This window comes from Microcaecilia unicolor, chromosome 4 (genome assembly GCF_901765095.1).
Source record: "Microcaecilia unicolor chromosome 4, aMicUni1.1, whole genome shotgun sequence".
In the NCBI taxonomy this organism is placed as follows: domain Eukaryota; kingdom Metazoa; phylum Chordata; class Amphibia; order Gymnophiona; family Siphonopidae; genus Microcaecilia; species Microcaecilia unicolor.
The window spans coordinates 337,091,931-337,119,562 of record NC_044034.1 but is presented as its reverse complement, the minus strand read 5'-3'; the positions used below and the strand labels follow the sequence as shown (position 1 = coordinate 337,119,562).

Here is a 27,632-nt window from a genome sequence, read left to right as displayed (position 1 = left end):
TATGATACACAGAGCCATTTCAGAAGCCTGAGGGAGTGGAGTGGAGGAGTGGCCTAGTGGTTAGGGTGGTGGACTTTGGTCCTGAGGAACTAGGTTTGATTCCCACTTCAGGCACAGGCAGCTCCTTGTAACTCTGGGCAAGTCACTTAACCCTCCATTGCCCCATGTAAGCCGCATTGAGCCTGCCATGGGTGGGAAAGCGCAGGGTACAAATGTAACAAAAATAAAATAGATACTATTGGAGATTCTACGTGGAATGTTGCTACTATTGGAGATTCTATATGGAATGTTGCTATTCCACTAGCAACATTCCACGTAGAAGGCTGCGCAGGCTTCTGTTTCTGTGAGTCTGACGTGCAGGACGTCAGACTCACAGAAGCAGAAGCCTGCGCAGCCACATTGATGATCTGCAAGGGGCAGGCACAGGCAGCTCCCTGTGACTCTGGGCAAGTCACTTAACCCTCCATTGCCCCATGTAAGCCGCATTGAGCCTGCCATGGGTGGGAAAGCGCGGGGTACAAATGTAACAAAAAAAAAACACATGAGGTTTTTCTAGTCTGTTTATTGAATCTGTCAGTTATCAATAGAAATCAAACAAAATAAAACATGGAAAAGAAAATAAGATGATACCTTTTTTATTGGACATAATACATTTCTTGATTAGCTTTCGAAGGTTGCCCTTCGTCAGATCGGAAATAAGCAAATGTGCTAGCTGACAGTGTATATAAGTGAAAACATTCAAGCATTACTATGACAGTCTGACAGGGTGGGAGGATGGGGGTGGGTCGGAGGTATGCATGGGGACATCAAAGCATATCATTGATATTCTAACAGGATGGGTGTGGATAGGTGAGGGGTGGGGTGATCAACAGAGACATACAGCTTTATGGTTTATAATGGGCTAGGAACCCCAGATCCTTGTTAAGTCCTTTTTGTTGGGTGTTAAAATATTCAATCATTCTGACTTCAAAGGTCTTACGTTCTTGTATGGTTTTAAAGTTACCTTTCAGTATTCTCACTGTGAAATCACTGGTACAGTGTCTGTGAAGTGCTGTCCCACCGGGGTGGGGGCCCTACTGGCTGTATTGTTCATGTGATGTCTATGTAAATTGAATCTTGTCTTAAGCATCTGGCCTGTTTCTCCAATATAGCATCCTTTGTTACATTTTTTACACTGAATGATATATACCACATTGGAAGATGAGCAAGTGAAAGATCCCTTTATGTTGAATATCTTTCCTTTGTGGGTAACTGTGGGGTCCTGTGAAATATGTTTTATTTTTTTTTATTTCTATTGATAACCTTAAGAGTGGACTAACACGGCTACCACACTCCTCTACTTTTGAATCTGTCAAAATTTAAAAATTGTTCACTAACCACCACTGATGACTTGGTGAGTGCATGCTGAAAAATCCCTTCCAGCCTAATGCATCTGGGCGCTGGTGGTGAAGAAGTGAGCTAAATGCTGGAAAATTTGTTTCCCAATTGAATAGACCAAGGTTGGGGAGGGTGATGCTGGTCTGCAAGGGCAGCAAATTACAATGATTTTGTAGAATTGTGTGTGTACTGGCGAATAGTGCATAGTGGTAGGCAGGAAAAGGGTATTTATCCACACTTTGACACTACTTTCAGATACAAGGATGAAACCTTGGTATTTCAGGGTATATGGTATAACATTTCATACTCCTTAAGTGATGTCACACAAAACAAAAAATGGCCTGATGTAATCTGATACATACTGTGTTGATACATGATAGCATATGTTGTTCCAGGAGGCCATAAATTAGGGATGTGTGAACCATTTTTCATGTTTCTGGTTTTCTGATCAAAATGACAGGGACCCCCCCCCCCCCCCCCCTGAAATTTTTGGATTTTTTTTGTTGTGAAATGTGCCCACTACACAAACAGTGCAGCTTCTTTCTGCAAGTGGGTGTACATGTACACGTTTGTAAACAAGTGTGCCCCTCTTTGCAAAAGAGGGCTTACTACAAATTACACTTTTATTAAAAAAAAAAAAAAAAAAAAGCTAAAATTCCCGTAAATGATGTGGGAAACAATATGAAACCAATGTTGGGGCTGCACATCCCTAAAATAATTTGTAAGCACTTATGTTCTGTCCTTTCAGTGAGGTGTGAAAGGCATACCTCTTAAACCAGATCATAGAACATCACTATGATAAGACTTAGAACTCTTGAACCAAAATCATCTTTAATGCAGTAAAGGAAAAAGACTTACAGTTCAGATGTGCTGAATAAGAGTTTTTGCCTTGCAAACTGGGAGTCTGCTCTTGATCAGCTCTCTGTGCAAGACAGAAACAGGAAGGAATTCAACAACATGCTCAGACTAATGCTGTGTTTTTATTCTGATGAAATCTTTAATAGCCTCACAGTAGCTTGCAGGGGGTCATACAGTAGAATTCAGACACAGTTCAGAGGAGAATGCTGCAGACTAACTACTAAAGACCTGATGAAGAAGTTGAGGGGAGGGGGGGAACTAGCCCAGCATGCACAGAGAGCAAGACTAACAGTAGGAAGAGTCTCATAAGTTACAAGGTTCTGGGACATGCATGTCCTCTGGCAGAGCCAGTTACAGAGAATTACAAGATTACGGGGATTTGTAGTGCAAGGGTACAACCTTAAATTGAAGGTACAAGCAATGAATCTATTAGACAATGCTTAACATACATTCATAAACAACAAACAGCCTGCCTCCATGCAAATGGGGGGCAGAAACGAATCAAGCCTTAGTGTTCTCTAGACATTTATCCCTTTAGTGTCCAATGTCCCCACGTATGGCCACCTAAACTTCTGGAAATTATTAAAAACTAATCTGTTCGAAATGGCATACCCTACCGACCCAACCTAAATACCTAAACCCTGCAACACAAGCAAAACCAAAGAGTGTATGGACAAAACATAACTCCCCCTCCCTACGATCCACTATGGTGTCTTGTATACCATTACTCAATTTGTAACCGTTAGACCGGAACTGGCAATTGCCAATATGGTACTATGTAAGCCACATTGAGCCTGCAAATAGATGGGAAAATATGGGATACAAATGCAACAAATAAATAAATAAAAACATTGGACTCTAAAGAGTTAAGGATTTTGTCTACTGTGTCTATGAGTAGATAATCTCGATAAATCAAGTTAAAAATTTTTATACAAACATTTCCCCCCAACTTTAAAGAATGTATTATGTAAGGTAAGAAGGCCATTGGTTCAAATATATTTACTAATGGTTTAGGTTTCAAACTTGTGGTTCAAATAGAAAGCAGGAATGCAGGTTAAACTCTTTGACATGAGGTAGCTGCCATAAAGGCTGTAGCTACCTAACCCCCCCCCCCCCCCCCCCCCAAATTCACACAGCCATGCTGGTGGCTGCCGGTGTGCTATTTGGTCGGCATTGCCGTGCAGCAACCACTAGCTTGGCTTTGTAAATGGGGGGGGGGGGGGGATAAGTCTTTATAAGAACCTGCTCTCTGTCTACAATTTGTGATAGGGCCTAGTGTGTCACTTGAACGTACAGACTATTTTCCTTTCAAGCATGTATTTCACTAACCCATGAACTTCAGCTTTCTCAAAGGAGAGAGGTTATTTGCTTGATGAAACCAATAGTTCCAGAACTCGCATGACTTGGAACAGAAGAAAGAGAGCCTAAATAAAGCATATCTAAGGGGGACTTTTTTATTTGCACTCAGGAAATTACTTTTTAAAAGTGGTTGCCGAACGTTCAGAGGGAGGGGACTTGGGTGTTTATTTCGTGTACCATTTGTTAACCAAATAAAGACTTTTTGCCTCTACCCAGCTACCTGTGTTTGGTTTAATTTAAAAACAAGAACTGATGTGATTTTCTGTGTGGTTTGGAGCTGAATCTGACTTGCGTGTGCTTGTGTGTTCCATAATGTCATATTCCCCTTCCCCCGAGGGAAGGACAGGTTATTTGTAACCTTGTGTAACAGCATACATGCAAAAGAGCAAAACTCTGGCAACAAATACTTGAACGTAAGTGATTGTGGCAGGAAATTTTATGAATCTGTAGGGTGTATTTTAATTTTTTTTTAATTGTTTTGCTGCTTTCAGACTATTGGTACAAAATGTTTTACATGCATTACTTCCTGAATGTTTAAAGAAAACACCCACACATGAATACCAGTCACATAAGCTTAACTATCATAGACTACTAACTACAATGCAGTGGAGGATTTGGTAGGACCTTTATCTCCTTTTCAGGTAGGAAAACATTAATTGAAATAATGATTTCCCCTAGATGGCTATATGCTCTACAAACTCTCCCTATAGTGAGACGATTGGATGTCTTTATGGAGGTAATTTGGGCGCTTTTGCTGGGGGGGGGGGGGAGGGAGGGAAGCCTAAGCTCCGATATGACTTTTTTCATTGACAATTGGTCGAACGGAGGCCTGGGTATCCCTGACATTAGACTTTGTAACTGGGCATTCTTTGGATAAGGGCTCACATGGTGATCTGTGCTAACCAGATAGTTCACGGTAATGTAGATGCACTGATGAGCGCAGGAATGCCCAACATCCACCCCTTCCAAGAAAAAATAAAAATATGTATTTTAGTGTATGGTTGGCATGTGCTGATTTGGCTGTTTTATTACAGGATGTCTGAGCATGTTCTACAGTACCTTTTAAGCTGTGTGAAGTGTACGTCAGCACCTAACGCAGCTTCGTAAAAGGACCCTTTTGAGAAAGATGGTAATTGGTCTATTTAGAAGACACTCAGTCCCAGTAAATATTCAAACTTAAAACGTCACTAAATTCCAAATGTAGGGGTGGATTTAGGGAAGGGACTATATAAGTTAGTAGCTTAGCACTGATTTTCAGCACCAGGCTTATAAATCTAGGCAAATGAATAGTAGACCTGTATTTATAAACATAACTTTAAGGGGGCCTTTTGCTAAGGTGTGCTAGCAGGGCAGGAAGCTGCTATTTTGATGGTATGCCTACTAGGAGTCCATCCCTCCTTCATCAAGGTTGGGGGGGGGGGGGGGAGACTACCGCTTGGCCACCAGAGCTAGTCTTTGGGATGGGAGGGCATGGCCAGAGTCCCACTAGACCACAATGATGATTTTTTTTTTTTGGGGGGGGGGTAGGGGTCCATTGGACCACCACACCCCTATGTCTTTGGGGGGGGGGGGCTGGGGTTCACCAGACCAGACAAGGCTCCCTATTCCCCCTCTGAGGTGGTGTGGGGTATGCTGCGGGAGGAGTTCCTTTACGTGGTGCGTTGTCTGCTGAGCATTGGGGAGGAATAGGTGATGACCCGTTCATCATGCAGTTGCATGGTCATTGCACTCGAGAGCCAGCGAGCTCGTTATTTCATGCACTTGCTGGCTCTGAGCATTCGGCGGTAGCAAATGTGGGTTCTAGTCAGGCGCTAATGGCCTCTACTTGCCTGCATTTGCTTCTGAGCATCGGGGCCTAGATAATCACATTCCTACTTACCTATCCGTACTTACTATACCCATTATGTATCTGCTTTTTCCTTTTGTTCCCTCAACAACTTACTTTTAGAATGGTCTTTCTCTTCCCCTTCAATCTGACTTGTCAAATAAAACCTTTAGGATCCTCTTAAAAACCCATTGCTTTAGTATAGCTGTTGGTGAGCCATTGGAGGGGGGCTAAGGAATTGGCGCAAACTCTGCTGGTTGAGCGATTGTGACTAAACTCTGGCCTGTGTGTGTGTTTCTTAATTACAGGTAACTTTTCTTTTGCTGTTATGGAGTTCCATTCCTTTTCCTGAAATTATATTGTACACTCCCATGTCTTGCTTTGCAAAAAAGCAGTATAGAAAATTTGTAATGAGGTTATAGTTGTCATTTTCAATTAGAGTGGTGAGGGTCCACCAAGCCTGGTTAAGTTAGGCCTTGGGGGGGGGGGGGGGCTGATCAGATTGTTGTCAGGGGTCTGGGAGGGGGAATAAGTTTCAGGGTGCTACCTGGTCATTATGTGGGTGCTGGTTAATATTTAGAGTCAGTTCACAGCACCAGCATAGCTAGCTAGACAGGACTGTTAGCTAACCAAGCACGTAAGACTGAATTAGACAAGTGATATAACTTCTGCCTTCTTCCCGCTTGTCTCTAAGAATGCCTCTCTCCTGGCTGGTTCTTAGATGGCTTCTTATTGCTGATATTCAGCAGCCCTGCCTAGTTAAGGGCCGCTGGATATCGTTGGCTGGCCCACTGAGCATAATTTAAGTGGGCCAGAGCTGCCTCTTGCCCTTTACATTGCTTTGAATTTCAGCCCCTAGTCATTCAACTCTAGATTCTATATGTGATGTGACAACTTGTGCCTGTTAACTTGTGTGCATGCCTAATTTACGGATTCTATTCCATTAGTTAATTAACCTATTAGTGTTGATAGCCAATTTGCAATACCAATTGGCAATAATTGGAATTTATGCTTGCATCTTTTTAGTCATATTCTAAAAAGAGGCGCCCGTAGATTCTAATGCGCATTGCTGAGAAGGGGGCACAGCAGTGGGAGGAGTATGGGTGTAACAGTGCCATCCAGGGGCGTAGCCAGACTTAGGCGGGAGGGGGGCACAAAGCCCAAGGTGAGGGGGCACATTTTTACCACCACCACCACCTTTGCCCCCCCCCGTGCCAACCCTCCCCCGCCATTTTTAACCCCTCCGCCATTTTGACCTCTCCGCTGCCACCACCACCTTTAACCCCCCCCCCAGCGCCAACCCACCCCTGCCGCTGCCATCGGGTACCTTTGCTGGCGGTGGCCCCCAATCCCCGCCAGCCGAAGTCCCCTTCTCTGGCATTGCCGCGTTGCTGATCTGCAAGGTTAGGCTTCTGTTTCTGTGAGTCTGACGTCGTACAACGTGCAGGATGTTAGACTCACAGAAGCCTGCCCTTGCAGATCAGCAACGCGGCCGTGCCGGAGAAGGGGACCCCCACCAGCAAAGGTACACAACGGCGGGGGAGGGGGTCGAAGAGGTTGGCAGTAGGGGGGCCCAGGACCAAATCTACGGGGGCCCATACCCCTGTGGCCCCATGTAGCTACGCTCCTGGTGCCATCAGTCAAATGTATGCATGTTAGAATGTGGTGCAATACATGTACATTTATACCCTGTTTTCATTGGCATAAATGGCTGCATCTTAATGTAAGCATTTTTGTCCATCCTATGCACTATTCTATATACCAGGCTTTACTGTTGACATGGTTTACAGAGTAGCACCAAGAAAACAAGAAGGCAGCTGATCCGCAAAATCCAACGTGGAAGCAAACAGAAGCGGATCAATCAAGGTGTAGTGTTCAACTTTATTATTAAAAATAAACGCCCGACACAGACTGTGTTTCGCCCACTAGGGCTGCGTCAGGGGCTTGAAAACGAAAGCAGGTTCACAACAGAGCAAAAAAAAAAAAAACCCCAGCATAATGCGTTCCTCCAAAACTAGCTCAATCCACTTAGCAGGCTGAAGACATCTGATCTGGTCCCTGTTTCATGCGTTTTTTTAGAAATAAAGTTGTGCACTACACCTTGATCCACTTCTGTAACACAGTAGCACTACATAACATTATTTGATTATGTCTACAATTAACGCATCCTATATTGAATTTGGCCCTTAATGGCTGTACGGCTCCTGGTGTAAACTGAGTGCTCTGGAACTCTGATTTAGGCATAACTCCCACATGGAATTTATATGTTGGAAATAGATTCTGATGGTTAATTTTTAATATTCTTTTTCTGGTGCATAATTAATTATGCTTTGTGTGTGAGACACTCTGGCCTTGAGGCCATTTTTTTTTTTGGGGGGGGGGGGGGAGATATTTTGTGGTGACAAAACAGAATATGATTTTAAGTATAATTTGAGAGTAGATTTCTTTTAGGTTCCATGGAGACGATCTACAGGACTTGACCCCTTCTTACCTTCATACTCCTTACTCAGTAGCAGCAGAAGAAGGAATTACCTTTCTCAGATTTGCCTACTAGAAAACAGAAAACCTTACCTGCTCTCCTTCCCACTGCCAGGAAAGCAGGGCATCTTAAGTCAGTGCCTCCTCTGCCAATGTGACATTTTAATGTGTGGTAATCTCTCAGAACCCACCGGCTTCGTATGTTCAGATGTCAAAACCAGTAGCGTGAAGCTGGTCACGTGCTGGTAGAAGAGAGTGGAGATGTTCAGGCAACACTTGGCTTGGTGCACCCTGCAGGGGCAGGCCACAGACAGCTTATAAGTGCTGCTGCCATTGCCTGGGTGAAGACTGGAGAGAGAATTTTTGAGGTGGGGGGGCAGAGGGCCCGGCATGACAGGGTGTGTACATCACTGACATATCTAGTTTAAATACGCCCTTGCCCTGGGCAAGCCATTTAAATGGCCAGAACCCTCTTCTGGCCATTTATAAATTGCTTTGAATATTGGACCCCATATAAATGCCTATATTTATTTTAGTGCATTTCTACCCCACATTTACCCACATAAGCAGGTGCAATGTTGGCTTACAATAAATCAGGTGGTTACAATACATGACAAAGATGGCACAAGTAACAAAGTGACAGGGGGTAGGGACAGGAGAAAACACAGAGGAAATGACAGGGGCGAGGCGACGGCAAGTGGGATATGCTAAATAGTGGAGCTGCCTGTGGAATAAGCCTTGCTGAATAAGAACGTCTTTAAGGACTTCAACAGTTGGTGGTCGGCAAGCTCCTTAAGCTGTTTTGGCAGGACATTCCAATATTTCGGACTGGCGTAAGGGAAGGATGATGCAAGAAGAGTCTTATATTTAACACTCCTGCAGGTTGGAAAATGCTGAATCAAATGGACACCACTTGTCTAAAAAATTAAGGATATTCAAAAGCACTTAACGAGCTACTATAAATTCTTACAGTCCACTCTGTCATCTAGATTTGGGGGGGGGGGGGGGGGGGGCGGCAGAGCATTGACAATCCACTTAACTATCCCTTCAGTATCCATACAGCTAAAAGTTTAATTCAGGCTTCCTAAATTGAACTGCTTTGTTATATGGATCATGGCTGCACATATATATATGTATTCAGTACTACCGCTTTTATGGATAGTGGTACTGATCTGTGTAAAATATAAAAAATGTCACTACAAGTGCTGGTTGACACAGTGTGAGTGTAGATTTAAATACTGACCTGTATTTGTTATTGTACCTGTTGCAGTCAGATTATGATTAACTAAGCATTCTGTCTGTGTTTGTAGGGAAAAGCCTTAGCAAATCAAGAGGGAAAACGTTCTGCCATTAAGTAAAAGTGCATTAGACAATGAAATTAGTATGTCCATCAGTTTCAATAAATCTGCTGACAAGTTCGATTTTAAGCCTTATATTTCAGTCTAGGAGTAGGATTGTGACTTTTAAAAGCTTTCACAGGCACCAACAGTGCTTTTTGTAGTTAAGTAGGTTTTAATCGATTCAAACAATTAAAGAACTCAATGCATGTTATTTCAAATGATATATTAAAATTCAATATTTCTTTACAGTGATTTATAACGGAGGCTATACAGCACTTAGTATAGCTGAACCAGCAATTTAGACAATTCAGGGATTATATCACACTAGCTGATTTCAGTGGCTAATCTAGGCTACAGTGAGGAAAAATTATTTTGGAAGTTGATTACATGAGTTTGTCATGTTGAATCAAGTTGGTTATGGGGGCAGTTCTATAAATAGGTGCCTTGAGGTAGGTATGCTAATGCCAAGTGCTAATTTTTTTTTTATTTTATTTTATTTGTTGCATTCGTATCCCACATTTTCCCACCTATTTGCAGGCTCAATGTGGCTTACGTGGAGGGGCATAATTGAACGGGGCCGGCCATCTCCAAGGCTGGCCCCGGAAAGCGGCATACCCGACTGTATTATCGAAACAAGATGGCCGGCCATCTTTCGTTTCGATAATATGGTCAGGGCCGGCGTTAGAGATGGCCACCATTGGTTTCCCGCCGATAATGGAAACTAATGGCGGCCATCTCAAACCCGGCCAAATCCAAGGCATTTGGTCGTGGGAGGAGCCAGCGTTTATAGTGCAATGGTCCCCCTCACATGCCAGGACACCAACCGGGCACCTACATGTGGGTTTCAGGTAGGTTTTGGAGGGCTCACATCACCACAAGTGTAACAGGTTAGGGGGGGGGATGGGTCTGGGTCTGGGTCTGGGTCCACCTGCCTGAAGTCCACTGCAGCACCCACTAAAACTGTTCCAGGGACCTGCATACTGCTGTCATGGAACTGGGTATGACATTTGAGGCTGGCATAGAAGCTGGCACAAAAATGTTTAAAAATAATTTTTTTTCAGTGGGAGGGGGTTGGTGACCACTGGAGTAAGGGGAGGTGTTCCCCGATTCCTTCCAGTGGTCATCTGGTCAGTTGGGGCACTTTTTTGAGGCTTGGTCCTAAAAATAAATGGACCAAGTGAAGCCGGCCAAGTGCTCGTCAGAGCCAGCCTTCTTTTTTCCAAACCACGCCCCCATCCTGCTTTCCGTACCCTGCCGAAACGCCCCCTTGAACTTTGGCTGGCCCTGCAACGGAAAGCAGTTGAAGCCGGCCAAAATCGGCTTTCGATTATACCAATTTGGCCGGGTTTAGGAGATGGCCGGCCATCTCCTGATTTGTGTCGGAAGATGGCCGCCCTTCTCATTCGAAAATAAGCAGGATAGTACCGGAGAGGTGTTTGCCGACTTCAGTATGAACAAATACAAAGTGATGTTGTGGTAAAATAAGGTTCATGTGGAACAGACACTTTAGGGAATCGTAGAGCGGAAGAGTTATATTATGTCATTACGTGCTTTGGTTTTGTTGTGTTGCAGAGTTCAGGCATTTAAGTTGGATTGGTAGGGTATGCCTTTTTAAACAGGTTAGTTTTTAGTGACTTCTGAAAGTTTAGGTGGTCATACGTTGTTTTCACGGCTTTTGGTAATGCGTGCCACAGTGCTGTGCTTAAGTAGGAAAAACTGGATGCATAAGTTGATTTGTATTTAAGTCCTTTGCAGCTTGGGTAGTGGAGATGTTCGTGTTGATTCGGATGTATTTGTGGTTGGTAGGTCTATGAGGTCTGTCATGTATCCCGGGGCGTTGCCGTAGATAATTTTGTGAACCAGGGTGCAGATTTTGAAAGCAATACGTTCTTTGATTGGGAGCCAGTGCAGTTATTGGCGTCTGTGTGCCAAAATGCCATTATAGAGTACTAGGGCAGTAGTTCCCAAATCTGGTCCAGCCAGTCAGGTTTTCAGGATGTCCACAATGACTGTCAATGAGAGAGATCTGCATGCACTGCCTCCACCTCATGCAAATTTATCTCATGAGTCTCCATTGTGGATATACTGACAACCTGACTGACTGGCAAAGTTGCCAGGTCTGCGGGTTTCCTGCCCAACTGGGCGGCTTTCTGCGACCGGTTGTGGGCAATTTTTGCCGGCTGTGGGCTGCGGGAAATTGGGCGGCTTTTAAAAAGCCGTGGTGCGGATTTGGGCACTTTTCTGGGGCTTCTATTGGTCCAATTTGGTCCAATAGAAACCCCGCAAAGGCTGGGTTAATGTCAGGGGCGGGGTTAGCTACGTCGGGGGTGGGGTTAGTGACGTCGGCGGCTACGTTGGGGCGGGGTTAGTGACGTCAGTGGCTACATTGGGGGTGGGGTTAATGACATCAGAGGGTATGTCAGGGGCGCGGTTAAAGACGGGGGCGGGTTTTGGGCAGGGAAAATGTTTTTCAATCTGGCAACACTGCTGACTGGGGTGCCTCCAGGATCAGGTTTGAGAACCACTCTACTAAGGTGCATCAATACTGACATACCCAAAGTTGTGTGTGAACAGTTACACCAGGTGAACGGCAGGTGTAAATGTTTGGGTCTAAGTAAATGGGCTTAGCATGCGTTAACAGGGGACTTGCCTGTCCACTAGGCCCATTCTTAGCACAACCAGGAACTAGGGCAATTTCTCTTTCAGGTTGTGTGCTTGTGTTTGCGTGAGCACACATAATTTGAAAAGAATTGACGGGGGAGCACTTACTGCCTTCTATTTAGTTTTGCTAAGATCACCTGAGTTATGGATACATTCACCAGTTAGCACATGGTAATCAGAACATGCTAACGGGATAGTGCATCCATGCCTATTCTCTACCCTAACACACCCTTTCCAGAACAGTTAAAAAAAAATACCGCATACCTAGTGCTTGCAAACAAGTTACTTAATGCGAAATGCTTTAATATGCTTTGCAGCAAGCGTTTTCATGTGTGCTAAGCACATGGTCTGGTTGGACACTCTTAGTAGACATACCTCTCTGTGTTCCTGAGCTGCATATAACTTTAAGGGTTATTCTCAACAAGCTCATTAATATTTACTCCACAGCTTTCCTCAGTTGTTAAATTCTTGTTTTTCAAGCTCTAGATGATCCACTCCGCATGGCCCTTTCTACGTTATACTGCTTTGTCATCAATCAGCTTGACTACTGTAATTTCCTACAGTGAGGCATCGGAGCCAAAGATCTAAAATGCCTTCAACGTATCCAGAACACGGCTGTGTTGCTAATTACTGGCCATAAATGGTACAACCATGTCACACTGGCTCCCCGTCCCTACGTCTCACCACATCCTCTTAAAACGTCTGTGTACACTAAAAAAAAAAAAAAAAAATCTGTGCAACTGGAAACCGTCATTTCTTTCCTGATTTTTGGTTCCTTACTGCCCAAGCCAAACCCTTTGCTCACTTCAGCCGAAGGGGAAATGGGACTTGATATCTGGGCAAAGTCACTTAACCCTCCATTGCCTGCCGCATTGAGCCTGCCATGAGTGGGAAAAGCGTGGGGTACAAATGTAACAAAAATAAAAACAAAAAAATAAATATACTGCCTTTCTGAGGTTTTTACAACTACATTCAAAGTGGTTTACATATATTCAGGCACTTATTTTGTACCAGGGGCAATGGAGGGTTAAGTGACTTGCCCAGAGTCACAAGGAGCTGCAGTGGGAATTGAACTCAGTTCCCCAGGATCAAAGTCCACTGCACTAACAGCTAGGCTATTCCTCCATTCCAGAACAGACTTGTGCCTTCCTTTTGTGATATTGTACATGACTCTGTCTGGTGTTTGAATTTTTTTGTATTTCTGGTCAGGGTCCAGAACTGGTGGGATGCCTTGCCCAGCCACCTTTGCCTCCAAGCTGCCTCCTACCTTTTTAAGACCGAGCTGAAAACCCACCTATTTACCTCTGCTTATTCCTATTTGACTATCCTTGTAGTGAGCTTAGATTACACAGCTGTCCTTGTGTGTTTCTCTTCCTCCCCTTTTCCTATCCTTATTGTAGTGCTCCCGTCTGCTGCCTTTTTTTGTGTGTACTGTGCCTCTCTTCTCTTTATTTCTTGCTCTTAAGTTAGATTGTAAGCCGTACTGACATTTATTTGATGGGTGAGATAAGTCTTTCAATAAATTTTAAGCTGGGAGACATGCTCATGCCCCTCCTCCCCCTTGCAGTTAAGTGTTAATGCACTTAACCCTCTATTTTATAAAGTAGCTCATATATGTGACCATCGCTGTAGAGAGGTGACTAAAGTTACTAGCAACAAAAAACAGAAGTTCAAGCATGTGACTTCTGCAGACTGATTATAGATCAATGACATGAAACATTGGTTGTTTTCAACGTTTTGGATCTGCTATTTTAGTCATTTTTCCCTAGAGCCAGTCACATAGACAGGAATTCTATAAATGGTGTTCAATAATTGGTACTGGTGAAGATCAGCACTAAAGGACACCTGCGCTTTATTGAATAGCGCTGATTTCTGCCCCCGACTCTGGGCACCAGACTTATGCCTCCTACTACTACTACTATTAAACATTTCTATAGCGCTACTAGACTTACACAGTGCTGTACAAATGAACATGAAAAGACAGTCCCTGCTCAACAGAGCTTACAATCTAAATTGGGAACAGACAGCTAGGGGTGGGGAAATTGCAGTGGTAGGGGTGATAAGTGAGGGTGTTGAGTAAGAGAGTCATGGTTAGGAGTCAAAAGCAGTAGCAAAGAGGTGGGCTTTAAGCCTAGACTTGAAGACAGCCAGAGACTGAGCCTGACGTACTGGCTCAGGGAGTCTATTCCAGGCATAGGGAGCAGCGAGATAGAAGGAACGGAGGCGGGAGTTAGCAGTGGGGGAGAAGGGGGACGACAGGAGACATTTACCCAGCGAACGGAGTTCAAGGGGAGGAGTGTAGGGAGAGATGAGAGCAGAAAGGTACTGAGGAGCTGCGGAGTGGATGCACTTGTATGCCTGCTGAAAGAAACCTGGAGTAAATCCTGGCGTCCAAATTTGGTGAGACCCATTATTCTATAGCACTGCAATCAACTCTTTGGAACACCCTTAATCTGCCCATGCTCCTCCCATGGCCATTCCCCTTTTGGGTTGCATGCTATGGGATTTAGGCACTCATTGTTATAGATTACCATGCATCCAGATGTGTGTGCAAATCCTAAATGGTGCCATTTTAATGGCAATAATTGGTTGTTAGCATCCATTTATTGATGGCTACTAGTTCATTAGCCAATTAAGTTGCATGCATATCTCAGAAGTGTGCCCCCAATTGGGGTGCCACATATAGAATCCTATGTGTATATGGTGTGTGTAACTGCACACATGCATTAGATGCAAGCATATAAAAGGGCAATTATATAGCTGCTTTTTGAAGGAGCTCAAGAACAATCCATTATTTTCTAATCCATGAACATGTGTTAGGATTATTTAGTTTCAAGTGCAAAGCCAGTAGGAAGCAATTGCCTTCTATGCTTAGTAGATGGTTGAACCCAGCATGTCGAGCATAAGAGGTTGATCCATACAGTGGCGTACCAAGGGGGGGGGGCGGTGGGGGCGGTCCGCCCCGGGTGCCAGTGGGTGGGGGGGGGGTGCTCCGCTCCCGCCGCCTCCTCCTTTAAACAAAAATCGGCGAAGCAGCGTCGCAGGCAGCGCCTCCGCTGCCCTGCTTGTGAAAAAATGAAATCTCTCCTTCTCCTCGTCTTGACGTCGACTCGGGCCTTCCAATCAATCACTATGTCCCGCCCTCCTCTAAGGTAACTTCCGCGAGGGCGGGCGCCGGGCGGGACATAGTGATTGATTGGAAGGCCCGAGTCGACGTCAAGACGAGGAGAAGGAGATTTGATTTTTTTACAAGCAGCAGGGCAGACGAGGCGCTGCCTGCGATGCTGCTTCGCCGATTCAGACAGTAGTGAGAACGGGACTGAGGTGGGGAAGGAGAGGGGCGAAAGGGACTGGGGTGGGGGTGTTCAGAGGGGGAAAGGGAGGGGAGAAGGGGACTGGGGTGGGGGTCTCAGACAGGGGAGGGGAGAAGGGGACTGGGTTGGGGATCTAAGATGGGAGACGGGGAGGGGAGAAGGGGACTGGGGTGGGGGTCTCAGACAGGGGAGGGGGAGGGGAGAAGGGGACTGGAGTGGGGATCTCAGACGGGAGAAGGGAAGGGGAGGGGAGAAGGGGACTGGAGTGGGGATCTCAGACGGGAGAAGGGAAGGGGAGGGGAGAAGGGGACTGGGATGGGGGTCTCAGACAGGGGAGGGGAGAAGAGGACTGGGGTGGGGGTGTTCAGAGGGGAAAAGGGGAGGGGAGAAGAGGACTGGGGTGGGGATCTCAGACGGGGGAGGGGGAGGGGAGAAGGGGACTGGGGTGGGGTCTCAGATAGGGGAGGTGGAGGGGAGAAGGGGACTGGGTTGGGGATCTCAGATGGAAGACAGGGAGGGGAGAAGGGGACTTGGGTGGGGTCTCAGACAGGGGAGGGGGAGGGGAGAAGGGGACTGGGGTGGGGGTCTCAGACAGGAGAAGGGGAAGGGAGAAGGGGACTGGGGTGGGGGTGTTCAGAGGGGAGAAGGGGGCTGGAACTGGGGGCTGAAAAAAGAGTCAGAGAGAGAGATGACAGATCCTAGATGGAAGGGGGAGCAAGAGGGAGGGCAGACCCTGGATGGATGGGAGAGGGAGGGCAAATGGTGGATTGAAGGGGCAGAGAGAAAGGGCAGACAGTGGAGTGGATGGAAGGGAAAGGGCAGACAGTGAATGGAAGGGGCAGAGATAGAGGGCAGATGTGGATGGAAGGAGCAGGGAGAGAGGGCAGACATTGGATGGAGGGGACAGCAGAGAGGGCTGACACTGGATGGCAGAGAACGAAGACAGATGCTGGATGGAAGGAAGACGGTGAAAAGAAGATGAGGAAAGCAGAAACCAGAGACAACAAACTGTAAATAAAATATATATTTTTGTTTTTTGCTTTAGGATAAAGTAGTATTGTAGCTGTGTTAATAAATGTTTATAATAGAACATGTAAACAAGGTAATCTTTTTATTGGACTAATTTTAATACATTTTGATTAACTGTCGGAGAACAAAACCCCCTTCCTCAGGTCAGGATCGGATACTGTAACAGCACTATACTGTACTGACCCGAGGACGGAGGTTTTGGCCTCTGAAAGCTAAATGTATTAGTCCAATAAAATGGTATTATTTTACTTTCTATATTTGTTTTATTTCTATTTGTTAATTTGTAAAGTGGTGATCGGATTTGTTAGTTTTTTCAAATTTACATCCACTGTCTTTATATTTTGCACAGTACTAGGGGACAGTTTCTGTTTCTGTGGTGTTGCATTGTATGCAGAGTCTGGCATTGGGGGTTCAGTTTAACTTTTGTCTAAATAGAAAGTTTATGATTACTTATTCTATAGTGGATTAGGGTGTATCTGTGTTTGTGAAAAAGACATGGCTTTCGGTTGGCATTGACTGTGCAGGATCTACGATCTGTACTACTCTGTCTGGTTTCGTTTTACAATAGGTGAATTGATGTTCTAGTGCTCACTGTAGTGTTTAAGATGCTTTCCTTTTCCTTGTGTGACTCGTAGAAGTGACTGCTTATGGTATGGTAGAATTGCTCTATAGGTCCTGAGTGTTTTGTATTCTCAGCATGCCTAGTACTGGATTTTTTTTTTTTTTTTTGGGGGGGGGGGGGGGTGTTAATAAATGACCGGCCCCGGGTGTCAACTACCCTAGGTACGCCACTGGATCCATAGAGCATGGGATGGGGAGAGTGCTTGTCTTGCTTTTGAAGTTACTGATTGATCACTGCTATATGGGTTAACAATATATAAAGGCCATTGAGTTAACCAGAAGTAAACACTCATTATTTACAGAAGGAACCAACTCTTTTCAGTTAATCTTTGACTTCTTGCAGATGACTATGCCTGTTCTCAGTCTCTTGGTCACACCAGCAGATCGGAAATGTTCCGCAGCATGGCTGTAACCATGGCCTCCAAATATTATTCCACCACGTCAGCTGCAGTGGCACTGGTGTCCATGTCTTCTGATGTTCCTCCACTTCCTCTTTTATTCTCTTTATGATCGTATCAAACTGTGGTTCTGTAGCAATGGAAAGTGGATTACTCTCTGATGGATCTCTGGAGAGATCAAAGAGCAGGGGAGGATCATGATGAGTTACTTGTTCACCAACACAGTGGCATACTCTTACCCTATAGCAGTCTCCAGCACCTTCTGGAGAGAACACTGGTGTTGTGTAATGAGCCTTCCATACAGCACCCACTACATGGGGAAAAAAATAATTTGTAAATGAGTAGCAGTTGCCAAAGAAAGAAAGGGGTTTGCTGCTGTAAATTGATTTCCCTATTTCTCTGAAAGAAATCCAGTGGCAGTGCACTACTGAGTTTTCCAAGAGCGAAAGGGATACTGAAGAACAACTCTCTATACCTAGCTATAAGCAAGCACAGTAGGGCTCTACATTGCATGCCATATGTCACACATACACCCTGCTGTAGGCCAAAGGCAGGGAAGGACAAAATAAAGCTAAACATTCAGAGTGACTTCACTGAAAGCTTAAGGAATGCAGAAGTATACATATTGCAACATGTCTCCCTTATGCTGCTGAAGTAGGAGGGAAGGAGTCCTATATAGAGAGCTGCATGGGGAGTGCAGGATTCACACAGGAATGGAAGAAGTTGCTGTGGGATTCCTGCAGGAGTGTAGTCAAAATCTCTGGTGACTCAAGCATGAGGATTGGAATGCACCGATAGGGGCAAGTGGAGCACCAGAATGAGGTTTGGAATGTATGGAAAGGGGTAGTTGAAGTGCCAGAATGAAGTTTGGAATGTTAGGAGAGACAGCTGGGACACTCATTGGTTGAATAATGAATATTATCCAAAAGCACACAGGGTGCTCTTGGGGCTGTGAGCAAGTAAATAATTATGTTGACTCCTGTGCAAATGGGTGGGGATGGAGGAGATTAATTGTGGGGATGGAACGGATCTTTGCAGTTACAGGTGCGTATTCCATTGGGGATGGGTGAAATTTCTGCCTCTGTGGAACTCTCTAGTCCTGGACCAAAAAAAACAAAACATTTTCTCCACTGCAAGGCCAATCTAAAAAGCTGTGTGTGGGAATGGTGCACTACACTTCAGTACACAGTGTTCTACTACATGCACTGAAAACCTTTTTTACTCCTGATGCAGTAAACTAATGTCAAGCAAATTACCATTACGGTTGTGGAAATCTGTATTAGCTTGCTGCAGCTAGAGTAAATGTTTTGCTTCCTATCAGTGCATGAGTGGAGATTGTCTCCCTTACTGTCAAAGGGTGAGCTATACCCTCCCCCCCCCCCCCCCCCCCACACACACAAAAAGCCATACTGCCCTATTCCTGCCCCACAAAAATTCCATGATGGCCCAGTGTCTATCTGGTCCAGAGTATCTGGCACAGGGAGTACATCAACTAGACTAGCCTCTGTTAGTGGACCACCTTGAACCAATAATACTTTTGGAAAGTATCTTGTAGTATCCTTTTCCTGCAGCCATCTTGGAAAATGGTGGTGTATGACCCCTAGTGCTGTCCCAGGGTGGTGTTACAACAGATCTTTGCCCACTAAAACCCTTATTGCATCACTAGTAGGATGAGCACTGGAAAACTAAAAATAAACTGTCAAACTAAAGGCTGACACAGCTTATTACATTGGCCCTTAAGTTATCTGAATGAGGTCTGAATCAATAATAACCATGGCTTCTATCTCTCCTTCCTTCAGGACTTTACATAGCATCTGCTGTATTAATCTGATTCCAAATGTTCTTGAACTGATACATAATTGGGTAGAATTAGCTGTGATGAAGTGGCGGTGTTGTAATTACCTTCTTTTTGGTTCCAGCGCACTGCATGTAGGTAGATTCCACAGTAATGAAACATGAATTCGTGGTCTGAATACTGAACCTTCTGCTGAAGTAATGGCATCAAGTCATAACCGTCAATTATCCTGCTGTAGTTTCACAGAAACAGTGTGATGAAACACCTTCACTGCTTATTCCTACTGTAACTGAAAACTTATAGAGGTTAGTTACGGGAATATTCACATAATAAAGTGCAGCAGAGGCCTGCTGGGCAGAGCACCAGACTTAGAACCAGGGTTACTGTTACGTGGAAGAAGTCCAAAGAGTAGGGTAGATTAGGTTTTCCAAAAAACACCAAAGGAGACGCTTGCTTTGAGCCAATCTACCCTTCTCTTTGGACAACTTCTTCTGACGCTCTTAGGGACTGAGTGTTCCTCCACTTTGGACTACTTCTACCGACGCTCGTAGGGGCTGAGTGTTCCTCCACTTTGAGTATTGTGTTACATTTTTTTCTTATATTCTGCCACTGCCTATTTAGTTCAAGGCGGATTACAACGGAAAGAAGCCAGACCCAATATGTCTGGGAATTATAATACCAAAACAAATAGCCTAAATATAAAGGTAAGGAATTCCAGATAGTAGCCATTTGATATTGAAGGGATAGAGAGAAATGTTTCACTGATTTTAGATTAGTAACAGAAACCACAAAAGAAACTGATTCTGAGTGTTAGCTCTATGTAACAGCACGACTAGGTCTGTCATATAAGAAGGAGCATCACCGGATATGATTTTTAATACCATCACACTCGCCTTAAAGTGAACACTGGCCCTAATTGGCAGCAAGAGTAGCTTTAAATAAGAGCTCCTGACAGAATCATATCTTGACAAACCAAAAAATCAATCTGACAGCCATATTTTGCATAATTTGTAAGTGGTCAAGTCAAGTTTTACAGCATCCAATCAAGACAAGATTCCAGTAATTGAATCTGGATATGAGTGATTGGACAATAAGGGGCCCTGTTTACTAAGAGGTGTATTTTCAAAGCACTTAGACTTACAAAGTCACATAGTAGCTCATGGGCCTTTGTAAGTCTAAGTGCTTTGAAAATGAGCTCCGTGCGCTACGGGTGTGCTAAATGCTAAAGACACCCATAGGAATATATGGGTCTCTCTAGCGTTTAGCGCGTGCTAAGAATGCTAGCGTGCCTTAGTAAACAGGACCCTAAAAGTGTCTGTAGAAAATTTTTTAATAGCCCTAAGTTTTCTAAGCACAAAATAAGTTTTCTTCAGTACCAAAGATACATGTTGTTGCATTGTTAAAATGCGACGTGTGTCTAATGTCACTGGACTCTATCTTAATGAACTTAGTTTTCTCCTTATTTAATTTCAGATGGTGAGTGGAAATCCAAGAATCAGCTATGCATGAAATTAATAGTTTCATGTATAGCTGACTACGAAACAAAGTTTATACCTAGGATGAAAAATGTGGTAGAATAGTTGTATCATCTGGATAAATGAAGTGCACAAATTTGAATTGATAGAATACCCAGTGTTCTCATTAATAAATTAAATAATACAGGGGCCAGAGGAGAACCCTGTGGAACTCCACTTAGTGCACTCTGTTCATCAGATAATACTCCATCTATTTTAACCATGTCTAGAATACAGGCATATATACATATTAGTGCACACATACACCCATATATGCCAATAATGCACCTAAGCGCTATTCTGTAACTAGCCCCCTAGCTTGCAGAGTGTGCATTTGCAAGGGTAGTGTACACATGGATGGGCCAAAAACCCACCCATGTGTACACTACCCTTGCAAATGCACACTCTGCAAGCTAGGGGGCTAGTTACAGAATAGCGCTTAGGTGCATTATTGGCATATATGGACCGCATAAATAGTAGTCTTATCTTTAACCACTATAACTTAACCAGTCAGCCACCGAATATCTGTTTAACTGGGTAAGTGCTTAGCAGCCAAAAATAAATTACTGGATATTCAATGCCGGTCACTGGAAATGGCCCGGCATTGAATATCTGCCCACCGCTGGTTGAATATTGGGCTGTAATGTTTCAGTTTTGTAAAATGGATGGACATCTCTAGCATAAGGACATCCTTCTCGTGTATTTTCGACCAGGAAGTTCAGACATCTCCTGTTTGAAAATGGCTGTGAGATGGATGTTATGAGCAGAACATCCCAATTCTGACTTGGGCCTTCTTTTGGAAATGCCCCTCCATAGCATTTACGAGTGCCCTTACAGAATAGGGCTTAGGTTTCTTGCTAGCACTTATGTGTTAAGTGCACACTTGCCAGTGAAAGTGCTAGTGTTCTATAATTCTATATGTTCATGTGACGTGCAAATGTGAGTGTCCTGTTACAGGACTGCTCTTCAGCTGTAATGCTACCCTTACTCATACCCCTACCCCTACCCCTACTTATCATTTCTATAGCGCTGCTATTATTATTATTAGCATTTGTATAGTGCTACCAGACGCACGCAGCGCTGAACACCTGATACAAAGAGACAGTCCCTGCTCAAAAGAGCTTACAATCTAAATAATACAGACAGACAAGACAGTTACGGGTGAGGGAAGTAATGGGTGAGAAGGAAGGAAGGGACAAGGGGAGGGCAATTGAGTAGTGGCTACTAGACGTACGTAGTGCTGTACACTTGGAACAAGCGTATTCAGTGGACCCACTTGTCTACTGAATATCCTATATAATAATTCTCACCTCCAACGTTCTGAGGATGCCTGGAACCATGGTTTCCGGCCAGAGCTGCTCAGGAAAGTGAAGTAGATAAAAGTGACGTTATTCCTGAAGTGCCACTGATTGGCTGCGCCTCCAGCCCGACGCCCAGCAACAAACCGCCACCCAGCCAGTACGAAACGGCGACCCAGGCAGCAGCAAACAGCGACCGCAGCCACAGTCCCCCCTCACCCACCCTACCGCAGCCTCAACGTTCCTCCCTCTCCTCTCTGACTCCATGCTGCCTAAGGACGCAGCTTCCCCTCTCCACCCACCGATGAGGTCGCCTATTCCATTCTCCACCCCCCCCCCCAGTTCGACGTTTCCCCTCTCCATCCGCCTGCGAGGTCGCTGCTTCCCCTCTGCACCTCCCCAAGGTCACCTCTTTCAAACACCCCCCCCCCCAAGGTCGCCACTTCCCCTCTCAAGCCCACCTCACCGAGGTCGCCGCTTCCCATCTCCACCCTCCACCCTCAAAGATCGCCGCTAATCTTAAAAAAAACCGCAGGCAGCCTTCAGCCATTGGCTGGCTGCTCTGCAGCCACTCATCTCTCCTCTCACTGGCCCTGGCCTGGAGCGCAGGAACAGGAAGTTCAAAACAACTTTCTGGTACCTGCGCTCCTACGAGGACAGAAAGAGGATCGAGGAGCAGCAGCAACAGCAGAGCACACAATCAATTTCTGAATGCTGGATACAGTGCCTGGGAGCACAGAACAGGGAGGGAGGAGGGGGGCTTGGAACTCAGAGGGAGGGGGCAAGGGGGAGGGGGGCGACGGGGGGGTCCTCAGACCAGTCACTCACTCACTCACTCTCTGTCTCTCACATACACTCTCTCTGACATACTCTCTATCACACTCTCTCTATCACACACACAGTCTCTATCTCTTTGACCCTCTCACACACAGTCTCTCTCTCTCTCTCTCTCAAACACACACACACACAGACACTCTGTCTCTCACACAAACACACGCACACTCTGTCTCTCTCTCTCATTCTCTCAACAACACACACACTCCATCTCTCACACACACTCTTTCTGAAACATACACTCCGAGGAAAACCTTGCTAGCGCCCATTTCATTTCAGAACAAAACGGGCCTTTTTTACTAGTATATATATAAACATTTGATTACTTAAATACGTTTACCTTATTGTGTCATTGCCATAGCATCCCACGTCCCCAATGCCAAGGTCATCTGCCATTAATATCAAAATATTGGGCTTGGAATCTGCTCTTGTTTCAGCTTCACATGTTTTCCAAAGCAAGAGGGAAAAGAACAAGACTCGAAGATTCCTACAAAAGTACAGAAAATGAAGACACAATTATGTTTCCAGGTTCCCGATATGGCATAGTATAATCATTTATAGTTTTATTGCATCTAATGGCGGCCAGAGAGGAAATTCTTTGAACTATTATTTCAATTTGGCTCAGTGTTGCTTCCACGCATCTTGTTCCCATCATATATCTGCTCTTGGTCCCTCAGCTATCTGGTAAGTCGTATTGTAGAAAATCTTTAGCATCATATCTATGTTAGTTGAATGTTCTAATGCATGCATATTAGGTGTATCATTAGTATTATTCTAACATTTTATTATATCTCTGGTATTTGAATTCCAGTGCTGTTATATGTGTATATTTTTGATAGTGTTTCATGGTAGTTCCATTATTAGGTTTCAGTTTACTGTTTTTGAGTTTACCTCATTTATTGTATTTATGTTTATTCTTGGTTATTTTATTCTTGTTATGCTGTTAACAAAACTGGGTGAATCTCTTCATAAAAGCGGTTAATAAATCCCATTAAATAAATAAATATATGCTTCCATGGTATGTAAATTGATCTCATGCATATTCATTGTGGAAATCTTGAAAACTGACTTGAGTTGTGGCCCTCAAGGATTGTGGTTGATCACCCCTGTGCCAGACCATTAAAGAACACCAATTGATTATTATAGTGTTTTATAATATATGAATGTAAATTTGCATCCTGAAGGGCTGGTACTAGACTTTCTGGGACCCAAGGTAGAAATTTGGGAGGGGGCTCCAGAGCCATCTGGTATGCTACACACTTTTTTCTACTCCAGGCAAGTTTGGGGCCCTCTGTGATATAGGGGCCAGGGCAGCTGCTCTGTTTGCACACCCATAATGCCAACCCTGGCACCCTATTCATGATCTACCCAAACACCATTCACATGCAAAGTGCATGCCATTAAATGTTGGCACAGGTTTACAAAGTAGACAAACTGATAATTTGTTCACTTATATCTTGACATAATGGCTCCTTATAGAAATACCCCTATAGATGTTCAGATTTCAGCATGTTTTTTTATTTGCTTACAAATGACTTCTGAGTAGACCTTCCATGTCTTCCCTTCACCAGTGTCCTGTCAGATGATTTATTGGGTTTAAGTTCAGTCAAAGTTAAGAGAAACTTTCATACCTTAATGTTAATAAACCCTAAAACAGAGACAAGTTAGTGTTAAAACAAACTTATTGAGACTAAACTTTAAATGTATCTCCAAAAGTCAACAAAAAAAACAGTATTGGGTTAAAAAAAATAACTCCCCCACCCCCCAACACTAAATTTCCTTTTGCAAACACAATAAAGATATTGATACACAGCTGTGTATAGTTGCATGGAGTTCCCATGGTAATAGAAGTGATAACAGATTTCGTAGACCATTGCTTCTCAACCATCTCGTGGCCTGGAGAAGCTCCTGGCCATTTAATTCCCCTGTCCAGGACTAACCAGGCATATTCAGTGGCACTTAACTGGATAGTAATGTTGAAAATGTTCGGTTAGCATTCAAGCCGAAACCAGCTATTCTGGGGGCAGAGTGAGCAACTGGCTGGTTAAGTGCCCATATTCAGCCAAGGTAACTGCATAAATAGGACTGCCTAAAAGTCAGTCCTATCTTTAAGTGGTTCACCATAGCCGGTTAAGTGCTGAATATCACACTTAACTGACTATGTTAATTCAATGCTGGAGTCTGGACATGGCCCGGCATTGAATCTCCAGAGATAACATTGGCAGCGGTCAGCAAAATGTCGATCACCACCTGTTGAATATCAGGCCTTTTGAGCATAAATGAAGGCACTCAGCCCTAGAACATTTACAGGCTCATTTTCAAAAGAGATAGACGTCCAAAAAATGACATAAGTCAGCATTTGGACGTTTATCTCACAGAAACGTCCAAATCGGTATTATCAAAACCTCTTTTTGGACGTCTTTCTCTGAAGTCCGTCAGAAGGATGTCCAAATCTCAAGGGGGCGTACCAGGGGCATGTTCAAGGCGGGACTTGGCCATTCCAAAGACATGGATGTCTTTCAGCAATAATGGAACAAAACAAAGACACAGACGTTTTGAGCTAGACCTGTGTTTATAGCAAACAGCTGCAGTGGAAATTGAACCCACTTACCCAGGATCAAAAGGCGGCTGCTTTAACCACTAGGCTACTCCTCTACGCCACACAAGAGGTGCCCCAAATGACCAGATGACCACTGAAGGGACTCGGGGATCACCTCCCCTTATCCCCCCAGTAGTCACTATCCCCTTCCCACCACAAAAAATGTGATTAAAAATATTACTTGCGAGCCTCAGATGTTATACTCAGGTCAATTAGAATAGCATGCAGGTCTCTGGAGTAGTCTAGTAGTGGTGCGCAGACAGGTGGACCCAGGCTTATACCTTCCCCTACTTATTGCATTTGTGGAGGAAACTGTGAGCCCTCTGAAACCCACTGTACCCACATATTGGTGCTCCCTTCACCTGTAAGGGCTATGGTAGAGGTGTACAGTTGGGGGTAGTGGGTTTTGGGGGGCTCAGCAGACAAGGTAATGGAGCAATGATGAGATGTGTACCTGGGAGCATTTTATAAAGTCCACTGCAGTGCCCCCAAGGATGCCTTATTGCTTTCCTGGGATGTCACTTTTCCACTATTCTACCTGATGCCAAGCTTTCAATTTTTTTTTATAACACCTGAGCCTTGTGTCTGTTGTTTATCATTAGATTTGGGCTTTGAATTCAGATCTATATTTGAAAAGGAGGTCTCATTACATATATCTAAATACCAGAGTGCTATTTTTACATACTTCATAGCAAGAATGTACATTCCCTAATTACCTGTCCCAATGCAACTGAAGCTTTTACCTCCTCAGTGAATGTAAATGGTTTCATCCCTGTGTGGATTCTCTGATGCCATGTAAGGCTTTCTTTCCATCCAAAGCTTTTATCACACTCAGGACATGTAAATAGTTTCACTTCTGTGTGTATTCTCTGGTGCATTGTGAGGTTTACCTTCTGACCAAAGCTTTTACCAGACTCTGTGCATGCAAACGGTTTCTCTCCCATGTGGGCTTTCTGATGCACTTTGAGATTTACATTACAACCAAAACTTTTACCACACTTAGAACATGTGAATGGTTTCACTTTATTGTGGATTTTCTTGTGTATTTTGTACGTTTTGCATTTGGATGTATTTGTTTGAAAATGGACCAAAAATAAAACATCCAAATCACAAAACAATTTTCCAAACAGCATTTTCAAAAGGAAAAGAGAGACTTTTTTTTGTTGAAAATGACCTTTCCTGTTCTGATTTTGGACGTTTTACAAAAAACGTGCAAATTCAGACTTAGGTGTCATATCCAAAAATGCCCCTTGTGCATTTGACTTGCCCAAAGTCACAAGAAGCAGCAGTGGGAATTGAACCCATATTGCCAGGATCAAAGTCCGCTGTACTAACCATTAAGCCACTCCTCCTCTGTTTTGGACGTCTTGCATTTGGACGTCTTTTGTTTGAAAATGGACAAAAAAAAGGGATGTCCAAATCACAGGACGTCCATAGTATTTTCGAACACAAAAGATAGAAGTCCATATTTTTCGAAAATGACCTTGTTTCCTGTTCGGAATTTGGACGTCTTTGTAAAACATCCAAATTCTGATTTAGACGTTTCTTTCGAAAATGCCCCTCTATGTAAATTAGACCTACAAATCCTGACATAGGGACGGAAGATGAACCAGCCAGCTTTTTTTTTCACGCACATTTCCACCGTCCCTACTCCAGGAAGGTGCATGTGGAGGCATGCATAAGTGGAAAAAATGGCCACGATTATATTCAGTTATGTAAAACTTAAAATGTCCTGCAATACTTCCACTTTCCTGATTTTCCAAGCTGCAGCCCCTACCTACTTGGCAAACCCAGTTGCTTTTAATCGGTCAGACTGACCTAGATAGAAAGAGATTTATAGAGCTTGCCAGGCAGGTTTGGCTACATATTCCTGTGTTTTCACTAGGTCTTGTGCTTAGCTGGTGCTCCTGCACTGTAACAAACAAAAATTTCTTCTCATTTACCACGTGTGCAGCTTGTCAGCAGGTGCAGGAGTATTCTGCCAGTCGTCACCAGAACTTATTAATTCATTGCAATGGGGGCAGCAATTTGCTAATTAACAATGAGTGCATTAGGAACTATAATGGCACCTGAGCATCCAGGTTTCACTACAGAATACTAGTGTAAGCCAGTAGACATGAACTCACCCACATAGAGCGGGCATAAAATATTTAAGGAAGGAGCAAGTTTATATTCAATATTTCTAATAAACATGGAATGATCTGACCCGTTATCATAATGTTTATCCACTAGCATTAATGTAGTTTTGTCCTTATTCAATTTTAACTGATGCTGATTAATTTCTCAATCAAATCATGAAAACATGACCTAAAAATGTCCTGGATTTTTTTCC

General features: G+C 44.1%; 1 protein-coding gene across 1 annotated transcript; it reads right to left on the bottom strand.

Moving 5' to 3' along the window:
• Positions 1-17,043: 17,043 nt before the first annotated feature.
• Positions 17,044-19,285, bottom strand: LOC115468121 (arylsulfatase H-like). Its single transcript, XM_030199645.1, has 2 exons — positions 19,163-19,285; positions 17,044-17,570 (listed from the first exon to the last, which is right to left on the bottom strand). Exons 1-2 carry the CDS (start codon positions 19,260-19,262, stop codon positions 17,185-17,187), a joined length of 486 nt encoding a protein of 161 aa, XP_030055505.1. The 5' UTR covers positions 19,263-19,285; the 3' UTR covers positions 17,044-17,184.
• Between the last annotated feature and the right edge of the window lie 8,347 nt (positions 19,286-27,632).